The sequence below is a fragment of the Neofelis nebulosa genome, chromosome 9, assembly GCF_028018385.1.
Source record: "Neofelis nebulosa isolate mNeoNeb1 chromosome 9, mNeoNeb1.pri, whole genome shotgun sequence".
NCBI lineage: Eukaryota > Metazoa > Chordata > Mammalia > Carnivora > Felidae > Neofelis > Neofelis nebulosa.
Genome location: NC_080790.1, coordinates 101,831,931 through 101,847,050, shown reverse-complemented (window position 1 = coordinate 101,847,050; position 15,120 = coordinate 101,831,931). Strand labels below are relative to the sequence as shown.

The 15,120-nt window shown below is 34.8% G+C and overlaps 2 protein-coding genes across 4 annotated transcripts in view; one reads left to right on the top strand and one right to left on the bottom strand.

Annotated features, from left to right (window-relative positions):
- Window positions 1-15,120, top strand: part of MACROD2 (mono-ADP ribosylhydrolase 2) — a 2,059,774-nt gene that overhangs the window by 371,829 nt on the left and 1,672,825 nt on the right. The gene's annotated exons all lie outside the window — the stretch shown is intronic.
- On the bottom strand, window positions 211-13,910 carry FLRT3 (fibronectin leucine rich transmembrane protein 3). Of its 3 annotated transcripts, XM_058684844.1 has the most exons (4): window positions 13,669-13,909; window positions 11,694-11,830; window positions 4,765-5,527; window positions 211-3,761 (listed from the first exon to the last, which is right to left on the bottom strand). In XM_058684844.1, exon 4 carries the CDS (start codon window positions 3,716-3,718, stop codon window positions 1,769-1,771), a length of 1,950 nt encoding a protein of 649 aa, XP_058540827.1. In that variant the 5' UTR covers window positions 3,719-3,761; window positions 4,765-5,527; window positions 11,694-11,830; window positions 13,669-13,909; the 3' UTR covers window positions 211-1,768. The 3 variants fall into 3 exon arrangements, with proteins under 3 accessions (XP_058540827.1, XP_058540826.1, XP_058540828.1); XM_058684843.1 differs by lacking the exon at window positions 11,694-11,830; XM_058684845.1 differs by lacking the exons at window positions 4,765-5,527; window positions 11,694-11,830 and having other exon boundaries at window positions 13,669-13,910.

Below are 15,120 nucleotides of genomic sequence, written 5' to 3'. Positions count from 1 at the left end.
TATTAGTTTTTCAAAGACCATTTTAAAAAGTATCAGTAAGGACAATGGCAGCAACGTAAAAAAGACTGAAAGATCACAGAACCACTTCTGAAGTTTTCCATCTTTGGAGTGAATAAGCAAAATAATAGTATTCCAAAAGAATGATAGAAAGTTAATTTGTTCATGAAACACTGAACTCTTTAAAGTTAAATGATACACAAGCTCGAGATATTGCTATATATATATTTTTATTTGTAGTCAACGTTTATTTTTATGCCTAGAAAAATACATGGGGGTGCTTAGGAATAATGTGCTGGGCAATTTGCTACTTTAGTGATAGTAACAGAATCCCGAAAAAGCAAGCACGATTATTTTGTACTTTTTTCTTGTTTTATTCAGCAATAAGACGATAATTTTTCATATTTAAGGAAGTATGAAAAATTTGTCGAGTTTTAAAAGCTGAATACATGTAGCATTGGATCAAGGCACATACAAGACTGGCCAAAGGGCGTACAATGCACTTTGGTTTTTTGTTGGAAAAATAAAAATCATGGCAACAGAAAAATGATGTGGTTTTTAAACAAGTAATAGCTCACAATTCAGTAGGAAGCTAGAAAGAAATGTTACAAGTTCATTATGTAATATGTGGAAAACTGTGACAGTAATGGGCAGTATTCTTGATCATTGTGAAGGTAAATTGAACTTTTATGTACAGTGTTAAAACATTTCATATAAACCAGATCTAAATTTGATTTCTAGTAGTTATTTTTCTTTTAAATTCTCCCTTTTTTAAAGTACTACTTTCTCTGCATTGTTGAGGGGAATTGCTTATGGGTACACTACCTTTTTAAATATGTATGTTTCTCTTTTGATATCATTTATGATAAAAAACATTATAAACATTAACAATTATATCTTTAGAATTCACTTTTCAAAAATCAGGATGGTATAGGCAAAACCAAAATGCAATTCTGGTGTTTGTGTCATTACACTATCAGAGTCTAAGATTTCATATTTTCCTAAGTATAAATTTCCCCCTAACTTAAGAGTGCTCTTACATTATTCATTTTGTGAAGTCCTTTATTCTCAAAGCTTTGTTAACAGTGGTTTTAACAGCAGACTTCACACTCCTTTATGCCAGCGGATGTATTCTGTTCAGAAGATATGCGTATTTTCTTAAAAGTATCTAATTTGCTTAGAGTAAAAATGGAAATATGCAGCAAGTTTGATATTGCCCATTACGTCACATATTTTAATTTATTGAATACCACTGGGATAATACAAATTTAATAGTTGGAACATTTTTTCATAACTATTTTTTGAACTTTAAGTTTTCTCATTCAGCCAGGTTTTCTTTTTTTACATTTCATTAATACCAAAGTGAAAAATGGCCTGTGCTTATACTACAAGGATCTCATGTGAACTCAGTCCTGATTGTTCAACACAGCAAGAAAATTCACTTTCACAGTCAACAAGTCATCTTACTCAGTAGAACACAAAGTAAATGGTTTATAACTTCAATATTTGCAAGGAAAATACAGTACAAATTACTAAAAAATACTAAAATATAGACTTGTGTTCAGGCATCTCTACTACATCAATCGCAGCAGTAACCTGAAATTTGAAACTTTTAATAAAAAGTTCTTAAATATAAATTATATGGCAAATGTACAGTACATTGCTTTTTTCAGTCTTTTTTTCCAGTGTTTTGCAGTAGAACAGGGTTCCTACCATCATCTCCCTTAGGTTTAAAAAAACCGAAACACAGTCAGCTACAAGGCCTCCAGCATCATGAGTGTGAGTGATCTGAGTCTGGAATACCACTGTCTCTGTAGCTTCGGTTACTACTGCTTTCACTGTGATTGTTTTTGTACAGATTCATTCCATTAGGAGGAAATATGGTGTGTATTACAAATTCCTCCTTTGAGATTGGTTCATTGCTTATTGGTAACATCTGAAAAGAAGTCTCCCTGATTTCCAGGATGGAGTTGTCCTTCTTAGTGCCAGCTTCCGCATAGTCATCCTTTCTTCTCCTCCCTTTGCTGTACGCACAGTTCCTTGAGAAGAGTGATCCGTTCCTATGAACGTACCAGCACACTAAAGCAAGAAGGGCAATGGTGACCAGGGCCACAGCCCCACCAATGATGGCAGCCAACGGTAAATTGGGGTTTTTGTAAGGTTCTTTCTCTTGCTCTCGATTAAGGGTGGTTGTAGGGTTGTACATTCGAAGGGGTGCAGTTTCAGTCTCAATACAAACAGGGGCTTCATCAAATAGGTAGAGGTTACTGGTTTCCATGGGAACCATGCAGACTCGATATGGTGAATCAGGCTCCAGGGCTGTGACTAAGTATTCATTGCGTTCCCCTGTTACGATTGTTTCTGTTATAGATCCAAATGCTGGGCTATGGCCCAGTTTGAGCCAGCTGAGTCTTAAAGCAGTCATAGGTAGGACAAGTTTCCAAGAGATATGAATCGTGTCAGAGGTGACAGATTTCACAGTAATTATAATTGTTTTTCTTGCTGGACTCCCTGTGGTTCGCTGATCTTTAGTGAGCTTGGGGTTCTTAATGTCTGGTTGTTTGGTCACTGGAGCTGGCCACTGTCCTTGAGCAGGATATACTGTGTTAGGTATTGCAGTGGTTATCTGAATGGTGCTTACCACTGCACTGTCCTTACAATCGAACAGTTCCGCATTAAGGTCCTTGATAGCCATCCCCCGAACTTTTTCTGGGGCTTGGCACATAAGCCCACGCACATTGACCTTCATAGGTAGTGACTGTAACCAGTCACGTACCCATTTCATTTTGCACCCACAATACCAGGGATTGTTGCGAAGAATCAGTTGGGTTATATTGTCCAAATCATCAAAGATACCCTGAGGTAAATTACTTAGGTTGTTATTGGACATGTCGAGTCGATACAGCTGCCTTAGATAAGAAAAAGCATTTGGGGGCACCCGATTGATGTGGTTATCTTGAAGATAAAGCTTCCTCAGGTTTGTGCCTGGAAGGTTTACTGGTGCAGCAGTCAGGGAATTCCGCACCAATGACAGTTCTGTTAAGTTGACTAGGTTGAAGAAAACTTTATCACCTAAACCATGGTTGTTCAATAGGTTTCCATCCAGAACCAGGCGTTTTAGGCTAGTGAGACCTTGAAGAGATGGTGATGAAATAGTGGATATGCGATTATCATCCAAGCGTAGTTCTTCTATAGTCCTGGGCAAACCCCAAGGGATTGTGCTGAGGTGATTACGGGACAGGAAAAGCAGTCGGAGATAGTTGCTGTCTCGGAATGCCCCTTCTTCAATGCTAACAGCAGAGACAGAGTTATCATCTAAATGTAATTCTTCCAGATAGGGAATTTTTGAAAGTGAATCATAAGTGATAGTCCTTATGTTATTTTCTTGCAAATGTAACTCTTTTACATACTTTGGTAGGTTGGTAGGAAATTCATCTAAACTGTTGTGGTATAGGTATATTCTTTCTACTTTTAGCAAGTTTTTCAAATCTGAAGGAATTCCAGCGTTATTTATTTGGTTGTTCTGAAGGTAGAGTGTTGTAGCATCCTCTGGTATTCCTGTTGGAATGGATGTCAGAAAGCGATCATTACAGTAAATGAAACCTGCATCACAACGGCATACAGATGGGCAGGATTTAGCCATAACTAAGAGAGGTGCCACCTGAAGGAACAGCCCAATTTTAGTCCAGATGAGGAAGATGCTCCAGGCTGGGCTGATCATGGTCAGCACTGTTGAGGTCTTTGTACACGGTACTGTCAGAGCCCTAAAATGGAGTGAGTTAAAAGAAAGACAGAAAACAGTCAGGTTGTGATACTTAAAATAGTGTTCAAAATATATGTGGAAACTAAAATGTGTAATCACTTTCAGCTTTTTAATTTTTTTTGCATGCTTAGGGTTTATCGCTAGCTTACAATGAACACCATCCTATAATCTCTTTACCTTAAATGTTTGTAGTATTTAATTAAAGAATATCATGTCCCAAGTCCATTTGCTTTTGAAATGTTAAATATAAAAGTTTTACTGAGAATTCTAAAGCACTTTCATAATGTTTGATATCAGTTCTATAGCCAGTCACTGACCAAGCTAATCAATTTTCTAATTTTTTCTTAACATTAATAATGAATTGAAACATAGGAATATGATTTACTGTACTTAAAGATAATGTTACTGTTTTTAAAAATCAAAATTTGATGTCTACTTCTTAGGTAGACTGTACATGGATAGAAATGTGTAGTAAAAAAAAAATCTATCCTCTTAATATTCAAAGGAATAGTCAGTTAAATACCTCTTAAGACCTGAATCCTACTAAAGCCATTCATTTGTTTTGATTATTGATGTTATTTTTCTTTGATTATTAATATTAAGAATTGTTTCATTGGTATTTCTAACAAGAAAATCAGAAGGAATCTTTTTAATCTATTTTAAGGGAGGAAAAAAATACACAGCTAATACATCCAGCTAACCTAAGTGGAAAATTCCATTTCATATTAACCTAGCTCACTCTTTTCCCTTTTTTAATGTTTCACACTACATGGCTTAATGGCTTTGTGCAAACTTTTCATTATGTTCTCTTTCATAATATGTTTCACAATGCATTTATTTTTCTTCAAGTTCTAATCTAGGATATGGTTCAACTTTCCCCATGGCTGGAGAATTATAGATTTGTACTAATCTACTGTGTAATATGAGCTCTTCTGTACCTTTACATATTAATTAGCCTCTATAATTTCAGGCATGAAAATAAAACACTTTAATATTTTTCCTACCTTATTTAACGATGTGAATAAATTTTGCGTGAGTGAAAATCCAATGCACATATACTATTTTCCTGATGAGGGGCTGGGAATTAAAAATTCTTGTTCAGTCCTTGGAAATGTTCTTCACTGTTTATTCAAGTAATCCTATGCCGCACACACCTCCAGATCAGGCTCGCTGTTGTCAATGAACATTCCAGCTGCAGTTCAGCATGGTGGGCAAGCTCATTAAAGTAGGGACCAGAAACAATTCAGCTTCCTGTTACTATGTAGAACACATGGCTTCCTATGTACTTTTTTTTTTTTCTCTGATAGAGTTTCTGTGTGAAGGTTCCTTTTGTGTAGCTTAATTCCCTTAGTAGAAATTGCTCTCTTTGAAATTCTTATTGGCTCTTCTGTGCAATGTGGTCAGAGATAGTAACTTCAGATCCTCATGAAGAAAGCCATTCATGATGCTAAGGCCTGTATAGTAATAGGTTTTTCAGTCATTTACCCCCCACCTTTATTCCTATACAGGATTATCCAAGTATAAACTTTGTACAGTAGCTATATCCTGAGGTATGATTACCTGCTGTGAAATAGCTATTTCCAGCTTTTGCTTCTTGCTGCTTTCTCAGAATATCTGGTGCAGTCACGTTATACAAGAACAGGTATTCTTTTTTAAGAGGTATAGAAACTTAATTCAAATATTCTTCATGGGGGGGAAAAAAAAAGGAAGCATACTAGATTTCCTTTACATTTCTCTTCCTTAAAATATACTGGGTATGAGCATCTCCTGTGAAAGCAAAGGTTTTAATAAACTATTAATAATGAACTTTTAATATGAGAGATTTCCTAGAAATTTAAACTTAACAGTTCTTTCTTTAAGCAAGAAATCTTTCATCATAGTAGTTGGTGAAAAGGATAAGATGACCTGTTTGTTTTTTACTTCGCAATTTTGCTATACAAATAAAGTAGGAGCTGAAGTTGAGATTGTCACCAAACAGATAATTTCTACTGTTAACTGTTAATGTCACTTTTAATTAAACACAGAAGCAAAGCGTCATTCAAGAACCAGTAAGTGCCTTCCATGGCTTTTGAATTCATGTCAGGTCAATCTTTAGAAGTTCTCTTTTAAATCTTAGATATAAAATGATAAAACGTTTGAAAAGAAGAAAACAAGTGTACAACAAAGAGGTGAGCAAATACGTAACAAGGATTTTGACAGAAATGCCATGGTAACTTTTAAGAGATTTCTGAACATGGTTTTACAAAGTCATACAATCTACAATTTAAAGAATTGAAAGGAGTTTGCTTTAAATCTTTTCTTTTGACTTCTTCGGTGCCCTGTTTAATTCTTCCTGTAGGCCTCAATTTTCCCAATTGTAGAATGTGAACCTCATCTCCTTTCTCCTTAGAGGTATTTCTGAGGACTAGTTGATGATCTCGGAACTCTAGTTACTCAGGTATTTTGGCCAAAAGGTAGCATAGAAGTTCAGGTTACTATTAGTTTTTTAGGGGAATATAATTTTAATTTTCTTTTAGCAAACTGAACTTGAAAAATCTGTATTTGGAAAAGAAAGGACACTATGTCAATCTATCTCCTTATAATGACCATTCAGAAAGCATAACAAAATCTGACAAGGCATTTCTCTCTAGATTCAAACATGAACATGCCAATTTCCAGTAAGTTTATTTGTCATTTCTGAAAGAAGACTTAAGGCTTCACCAAAGAAACCAGTGATTTTAATGATGACTGCTTTGTCCATTATCTAATATCCATGAAGATTTTTTGGGGTGGAGGTGGGGAAGTATGTAGCATCAGTATCTTTTATGCAGGATGACCTACTCAGAGGCTTTCTGTATATGTAGGGAACATTAGGGTGTCATGGAAATATTTGACCCTGAAATTAAGGACTTACAGTAGAAATAATTTGCTTCTCCCCTAGTAATTACCTAGGATCCAACAAGGATAGCATCTGTTCCAGAATTCAAATGCTACTGGCAGTGAATGTTAAGGCCAAAATTTGTGTTTCTGGTTCTACTTGAAAATTCAGTTTCTTTTAGTTTGCCACAAAATACCAACCATATCATAGAATGCGTTAACAGAAGGAGACTTAAAAAAATTACAGATTCATTTAATTTATTATTTAAGCAACTTGAAACAAAAATAGCAGTTTGCAGATGGATAAAGTAGTCTCTAGTGGATATTGCAAAGTGCCCACAAAGGAAAGTTTAAATGACTTATTGTTTAAAGTGGGGTTTTACTGTGATGCATTTAGGGCTTTGCTCATTATTGTTGAATTTCAATGGTGTATTTTCTTGAAAACTTTTGCTTTTGTGGAATATGAAAATGAAAAACCAAGTTGTTGAAATTATGATTACAAAGTTATTTTAAAAAGTATCTGCTGTAAATGTTTTCTGAGCTTGAAAATTATTCAACATTTAAAATAATGTGGTTAATTTAAGTTTAGGAAACAATTACTTTTGTTAAATTGTATTTGAAACTAATTAAAAACTATTATAAAAAATCACTGATGAGAACCTGCTTAAAATGTTACCAGTAGTCAGGCATTTGTCACATGCCACAACACACTCTATATTTGAGGAGATGAATCTGATGAATGAGGATTTAAGAACCGATTGTTCCTCAAGTCAGGTTAGCCTAGAGTATGTCCAAGATGCTCATAATGATAACTAGTGATAAAGCTTGTATTTAAATATGTTATGAAATCAAGCTCTAAGAATATGTATTGATTTTCACATTTTTAACCCAGAAGAAAAAAAAAAAAGAAACCTAAAATGGTGTGAAAAGAAGAATAATTTGTTTATTTTTCTGGTTTTACATCTGTAAAACTGCTTCCTTTGCTCTGTTTGATAGGCAAACTCACATTGCCATTAGTACAATAGTGGTAATAATGTGGGATTAACAGAAAGCCTTAAGTCTCATTAAATTCTTGTAAAATGTCATTTCTCTTCGCCCCAAGTTGCATTAAAACTAAAGGCAAAAATAAAAAGCACCTTTCTCTGGAGAGAATACTCTTAGAAATGAAGATTCCCTCACAAATTCCTTCTCCTTTTACTTAACCTCAGAACAGTTCAATTTGTGTTTGATTGTGTTTTATAGTTTATGTTTTATATCTTTTCCTTCCCTTCCCTTTTAAATTTGAAACTATAGTGATAGACAATTTTGTTTTGTTTTGCTTTGCATATTAAAGGCTATAATAATCTATCTAAAATAAGCGATGCTGCCCCCAGTGCTTACACTTTCCTTTTTCTGAGCTGGTTCTACAGAGTCGCGCACATAGAGAAACTGTAGTTGATTGTGAATGGTAACAAGAAAAATGAACTCCACTGGTATGGACACTATGACCAGGTTTCCACAGCATCAACTTCAGAAGTCTTTATGTCTGCATAGACTGGAAAAGAGGCCATTACTTCTGAATAAAAAGTAATCCATCTTTTAGAAAAATATTGTTATTGGGGTAACTTGGGGAAAAACATAAATGGACCTCTGGTTACTCAAAGAAATGTTTTAAAACTATTTTTTAATGGAATCATTACTAAGCATATAGCATTTAAAACTGTGACAAAAAGAACAACATAATCATCTCACGGATAAATCAGATTTTTAACAGGGATCTTTCTCTTCAGTTTCTTCTAATACAGAAAAATTGTGGAGTTAAAAGAAAATTGCATTTATAATGTAATCATCAGGTCTGTGAAAAGCCTCCAGTTTAGTTCTATGATGTAAGAAAGTATTAAATAGTAAGGATACTATCTTTTTGAGATATTTTAAGAAAACTAATATAATTTAAGAAGTTTTATCTGAATAGAAAACTGGTATTTACATACAGTCAAGGATTTGAGGCAATGTACATGTTTATATGATTTCTTCCCTGCTACTACAATATGTTAGAGGTGGGAATGTTTGAAATGAGAAGGTATTCTCATGTTTTGATCACTTAGATTAAGATTATATGTTGGTAACTTCCTAAATCCTTTATTTGTTGCCTTTGATTTAAATTGATTTGAAATCATGGCTTATTTTCAAAAAATCTTATATTGAGTACAGAGTTTTTTGAGATTTTAGTAAAGATTCTTTTTAATGATTTTCTTCACATAATCCTATCTTAATGGGAGCTTAAAATTTTTTTTTAAATCTAAAAGAATTTTTAATCCAAGTTAATTGTGTTATTATTTAAATAAAACCTTGAGGTTGAAGAAAGCACATGCTTAATCGGACTTACCCAAGTCTGTGAATATTTCTAGGTAAATTGGAATTTATATAATCATAGAGTTTTGGAAAGTAATTTATTTATGAAGGCTTAAAATGTTTTTTGAAAGCACAACAAAATGATCAACCTGTGAATGCCAAGTCTTTGTAAAGACAAATGGTATTTAAAATAAGCTACATATACGGTTAAACTGAACAACTGGAGTACATCAGGTTAGTTGATAGTGACAGCAAAATGCTTTCTAAGCAGCCTGACTGGTAGTTAAATTTTCCACGATCATCAGATTTCAGGAAAGTTCCAATTCTTTTGTTTAATGCCAGGCAAGCAGAAGGACCTCTAAGTCCCCTCTTGAGAGCCATGAAGTCTGAAGGGTTTGCTGAGCAGCAGAGAAGCAACCGTGCCTTTTCAGACTTGGTTTTATCTAGACTATTTTCTAGTCTGAAGACGTTGTGTTTTATTTATGTAAAACTGAGGATAAAAGTTCCAAAGCAAAGGATTTTTACTTTGTCCTTTTATGTTATTGGTTCTTTTCTCTCCATAGGCTTGTGATAAGTGAATCCAATTCTGCTTCATTTATTTTGGTTTTTAAAGTTAAATCAAGCATCCTTAAAAGAAAAAGGCAAACTAGGATGTTATCTTTCATCATAGTGAATGCTTTTTCCTTTTGTCATATTTAAATCCAGATCAAATGAATTGGAGAATCAAGACTTGTGTGAATGAGTAAGACATGAATTTAGAGGGAGGTAAATGTGAGCAGAAGAGGGCTTGGGGCAGGGAACATGTTTTACGTTTGCATTGACCTTTGAGCAATTGCACTTAAAACTGTACCTATTAAAATCACAAATGTTTTCCCATTGCAAACTTTAAAGCTCCTTTTTCAGAGTTGTGAGTACAGTTTGGTAGATGTGCTTTAAATTTCTAGTATTCAAGTTTCTATACACTAATACAACAAATGTTTGGGTCTACTGTGCGCCAAGCACTGTGCTCGTTGGTGAGAACATCTCAAATCATAAAACACTTTTTTTTTTTTTTTTTCGTTTCAGAGTAGGGTATTACTGATGTAAAGAAAATGAAGAGGAAGAAAATCAACAACACATAAACTGATCAATCCACAGTCCAGTGGCACACTTTTTAAAAATAGTATTTAACCAAATGTGGTCTGTGGGTTTTCTTTTCAAAGTTGCCACGGTAACTTGTGCACATGAAAAGTGAAAAAATAAAGAACAAAAGCTGTCATTGTCTCATCAAGTGAGAGCAATTTCTCTCTCCTCTCATTTAAGGAGACTAATACCTGGAGAGAGCTTTTTATACATTCCTGACATTTAATTTTGAGTCTAGGAAAAAGATAATGCATATGCAAAACAAATGCAACTTTAGGTGCTGCTTACATTATATTTCATTCCTCTTTTACTTAAAATCTGTTTTCTCTGGAGTTCTTGTCAATAGACAAGTCAAAGTGCTGAAACCTGCTCTTCTATGCAATGTAAACATGGCTTTCCAAACTCTTTTTTGGTGTCATGTCTCACCAAATTTAGTGATGTTGATTTGCAGTCTGAAACTGGAAAATGCTTTCTGAAATGTATATTCCTATATTGATTCTTAAGAGGAAGAAGGCTTTTTTCCAGAAGACATTTACAAGCCGTCTCATTGTTGGAAATTGGGTTGTTGACTTATGATAAGTTCTGAAATGGTGGAATGTTAGAAGAAGTCGACAAACAGCCGTTTTTATGCTCTGAATAGGAAAAGGCAGTTTTGAGAATTAATATTGCTGAGAGATTTACTGTAGAGTTTTTGCCCACTGGGGGGTGGTACACTCTACCAGAACAGTGCTTTCAGAAGCCGCAAGTCAGATGTTGGCTGCTGCCGGCCAGTTTTTCTCTGGTTTAATTACAACAAAGCCTCCCGTTGAGAAGAACAGTGAAGGCCTCTAGGGCAAAAGGTGGGGGGTGGGAGGGAAAGGGGACTGAAGGGAAAAGGAGGGAAGAAATTACAGCCTTTGAAAAATTACTGAATTTCATTTCCCTCATCGATGTCATTTATGGTAGTCTTCATTTGACTTTCAACAATTATTTATAATGCTATAAATACACTGACTGAATAAAAATATTTAAGGTGATTTAATTCAGAATTTTTAAGTTAGCTCTGCATCTTGACCTTAATCACATTCTTTGTTATGCAGCCCACCCACCTTAATAAAGGGGGGAAAAGTTAAGATCCACTGAAATTTTTCTTTAACTGACCAGATTTAATTTAGTATTGGTATAACATCAAAAATAAAAAGCAGGAAGAAAAAACATTCATATAAGGTTAATACAAGGCAAGTTCTCTGCTACTGATTTTTGTAGGGTTTTAAATTGCTCAAAATAATCCAGAAAGAGGAGGAAGCCTTAGGGTGTGTGGCCAAGAAAAGCACAGACGAATCTCTCTGCAGTGCACTTGCATGTTTAAAGCTGATAATTGTATTTTTCATCTGGAGACACTGAGTGTTCATTAGGGTCTGGTGTCCCTAGGCAGGAGATGCTGAACATAATTGGAGTTTCTATTTGATTGGGCAATATAGTCTAGAGAAGAAACTGGGGTAAAGATAATTAATAGCTTGCTAACAAAGTCTGACAGCCACAAGATTTCAACCAAATTTATTTCACACCGCTTCATTTAGCTCTGAAAAAGTTTTGATAGAATTGGAGGCTCCTTAATTAACACTTGAAAGCAAAAGAAACATACCTTCTATTTTGCGGCTACATTCAGTTATGACAAATTTTCTTACTGTTGTTCTTCTTTTTGTAAAAACTTTATTTGTTGCCCAGTTATGTATTTCACAAGCTTTAATGTTTAAGGAGTGTTGAGTTAGGCATTTGAACCTAATCAAAATTGATTTAAAAGGGGGTGCAGAGAAATGAAAAGCCCAATTAATAACTGATGGTTAGTATTAACAAGAGCAAGATTAATGAATTCATTATGTTTATTCATTCAATAATATCTTTGCTGATTCCTGGATTTGATGTGTTTTGGCAGTGCTCTATTAAAAAAAAATGGATGAGATTTTCCTACTTAAATTCATACAATCACGTTTTTGTAACCTTGTTTTTTATTTCAGGCTAATAAACATATGTACGTGTGAAAGTGTGTGTATATGTATATGTGTTGTGTACACACATATTTGCAAACTAAGTAGAATGTCTCTGATTTAATCTTCTTAGAGACTAAATCCTGGTATGTTATTAATATTGGTAGTAATGGTAGTATTAATATTTTGTGGTACTTTTAAAGGATGGATTTCTTTCTTTACTCATTTCAGAAGAGATGAGTATCAATCAATCATCTGTCACTTTGGGGCAAGCATAAATGGTTCTGTCTTAAAACAGACAAATTAATTCTTTATGTTTCAAGCTAGTCAGGATATTTGTATGCGGTTCGGGATAAATGAAAGGCATTGCTACATCTGAAGCACTTTTCTAGTGGCTAATTTATTCATGTTGTTTCCTGCTAATAAAATAACATATATGTGCATTTTAGAACAGATAGATTTAAGAAAATTTAAAATAGCTAATTGTTAAAGCCATTAGAGGATTTGGTTCCATAATTGGCAAATATCAAGGCTTTTTTTTTAATTTTAAATAGATAAAATAATCAATCAAATATCAACCCCCAGATGTTGAGAAAATATAGGCCTGTTGCACTTTTTACCTCTATGCAACCATTTTGTTTCAGACCTAATTCACTGGGAAAAAAAAAAAAAACAACATTTTTTTAGAAGATATATTTAACTACTGTTTGGAAGCTTTGCTGTATGAAAGCATTTCTTTCAATATAAAATTTTGCTCTTGTAAGTTGCAAGTGAGTGGATACTCTGCGCATCCCACTTGATGAGGGCTCTACTAATTTTTGTTCCTCTTGCCACCCCGAACTCACTGCATACATCAGGCACCGCTTCCACGCTGAGCTTTGTTAGTTTTTCTGAGTAGGCTTTGCCAATTACTATGCTAGTCACATACTACATTTGCCCAAGCAATGGATTTTGGCATTCTCCTGGAGTGGGGGTATGGTTTGGAAGAAAGTCTCCCCCTCCTCTGAGCTGAAGTCACTAGTTGAGATTTGCAAGCCTGAAATGCTTGAAGCAGCTCTGGCAGGATAGCAGTGCAAGCTTTAAAATCTAGGTGTAGCTGTTAATCCTTACAGAGGCACAGAAGTCTCCGGGAGTAGCTCAGCTAGCTGTGAGCAAGATGTATGCTTTTCATGTACTGCGTACTCATGGGCAGAGGGATTATTGATTTTCTTTCACAGTTGTAAAAACAGCAATTGGTGATCATACCACACATACAGTACACACCAAGTTAGCAAAACCTTTTGCTTTCCTCTCTGTGAAAAAAAAATCTGCCTTGTATTCTTCAATATATAACGTTTAACTTTCCAACCTAATGTTTTCCATAAGGCTCTTATACAAATAGCAACTATACAAGGCAGAAAATAGCTATTAATTATTACTTTTGAATGAAAGAAGGTTTTAAGAAACTTCTTGCATTTGTCTATGTAGCCCAATTTTTCCTTGCTGGCTCGCACACACATATTTTGCTCTTACTGGTGACAGAGCAAACGTTCATATTTGGATGCCTCACAGTACCAACTCATTTCTGTCTACAGAGTAAAACCAAGCAAACTTTCTGGGACAATCTTAAGGAAAAACATGGGAAACACTTACCAGGAAGACGAGAAAAAGCAATCCCATGTATACTGCCGCTATAGCTGTAATTCCACTGACTGTGAACTGGAGTAATAACCCTCCCCCCTCTCCCAAGCTCCGCGTCCAGTCCACACAAAGCCAACAGCAGCTGCAGGCAGAGCTTGTCCTGCTTCGGATCACTCCTACACTGAGGAGTGAGTGAGGGAGAGCATTCCAGTTTACTGCACACAGCCCACCTCCAAGTCTGAAGTTAAAGCTTCACCTCGCAGTGGTTGAAGAAGGGGTGATGTCATAGATGGGCAGGACTTAGCCGAGCTCTTGTTCAGTGAGGTAACTGGATAATCAGACAGATGAGCTTTGCGAACGCTAGAGGGAGTGAGAGAAGCCAAAATGAGGCGCTCAGCCTGCCAAAGCGGGGATGCCATTTGGTTTGTAGGCCGGCCTTTGGAATCTCAACGTTTTCTAAAGTTTAACACAGCAAGGTAGTGGTAGCAAGCTTATTAAAAAAAATACGAGCATGTTAGAAGGATACTTATAAGATCATAGTAGAAACACTTAGGTTTTTTTAACTTTTGAACTATGTGTATTAAAATATTAACCAAAAATCATATTATTTTCATTATTGATTAGTTCCAATAGCATTGGAATTTTGAAGGCTCTTAACTCTAACTGTGAATATTTATTTGACAAATGAGTAGAAGGCAGGTTCAAATGAATAACTGATTTATTTAAGGGAAGGGGAACAGGCATGCCAAATGGTAAAGAACTTTGAAAGTAACTAGTCCTTTTTTCTAGAGGTAATGAGTAATTTATTGTTCTGTATATGTTTTAAGAAATGAAACTATTTTTCACATACTTCCACTATTTGTCCATCTCCTTTGAACCTAGTAGATATTAGGTTTTTCATAATTAGGGAGCCCTCCCTAAAATGAAAAGTTTTAGAAAAATTAAATAGAGTCTTTTCCTTTCTGATATATTTTTGCTGCTCTAAATATGGACTAAAATGTAAACATCTTAAGAAAAACCTTTCAGGGTGGTTTTGCTTATATTAAAATGATTTTATTTTAATTTTGGTACACGAATAAACACTGGACAATTGAATGTGTATGTCTAATTAGCAGAATTATAGACATTCATATTCAATTATGATTTTCATAGACTGATTTCTTCTGTTTGGTCAACAATTGCTTTGGGGCCATAGTTTTCCACTAAGTTCATTTCACTTTTTATTGTTGCTGGGGAATATTTTGCTTTTAGATTTACCTGGAAGGCAATTTCCTTAAACTAATATTATATGCTTTATTCTTAAAGGCTTACAATGTTGTCTTTTGTGCTTTTTAAAAAGTTCCTATGAATGTCTGTTTCTGAAGGAGGCCAGCTGATTGTCTTTCCCAGGAGTATTTGATTATAGTCTCTTCATTAGCTTCATTTAGTTTATCTATTCTTATGCTTCTCTGATAACAGTTTGAC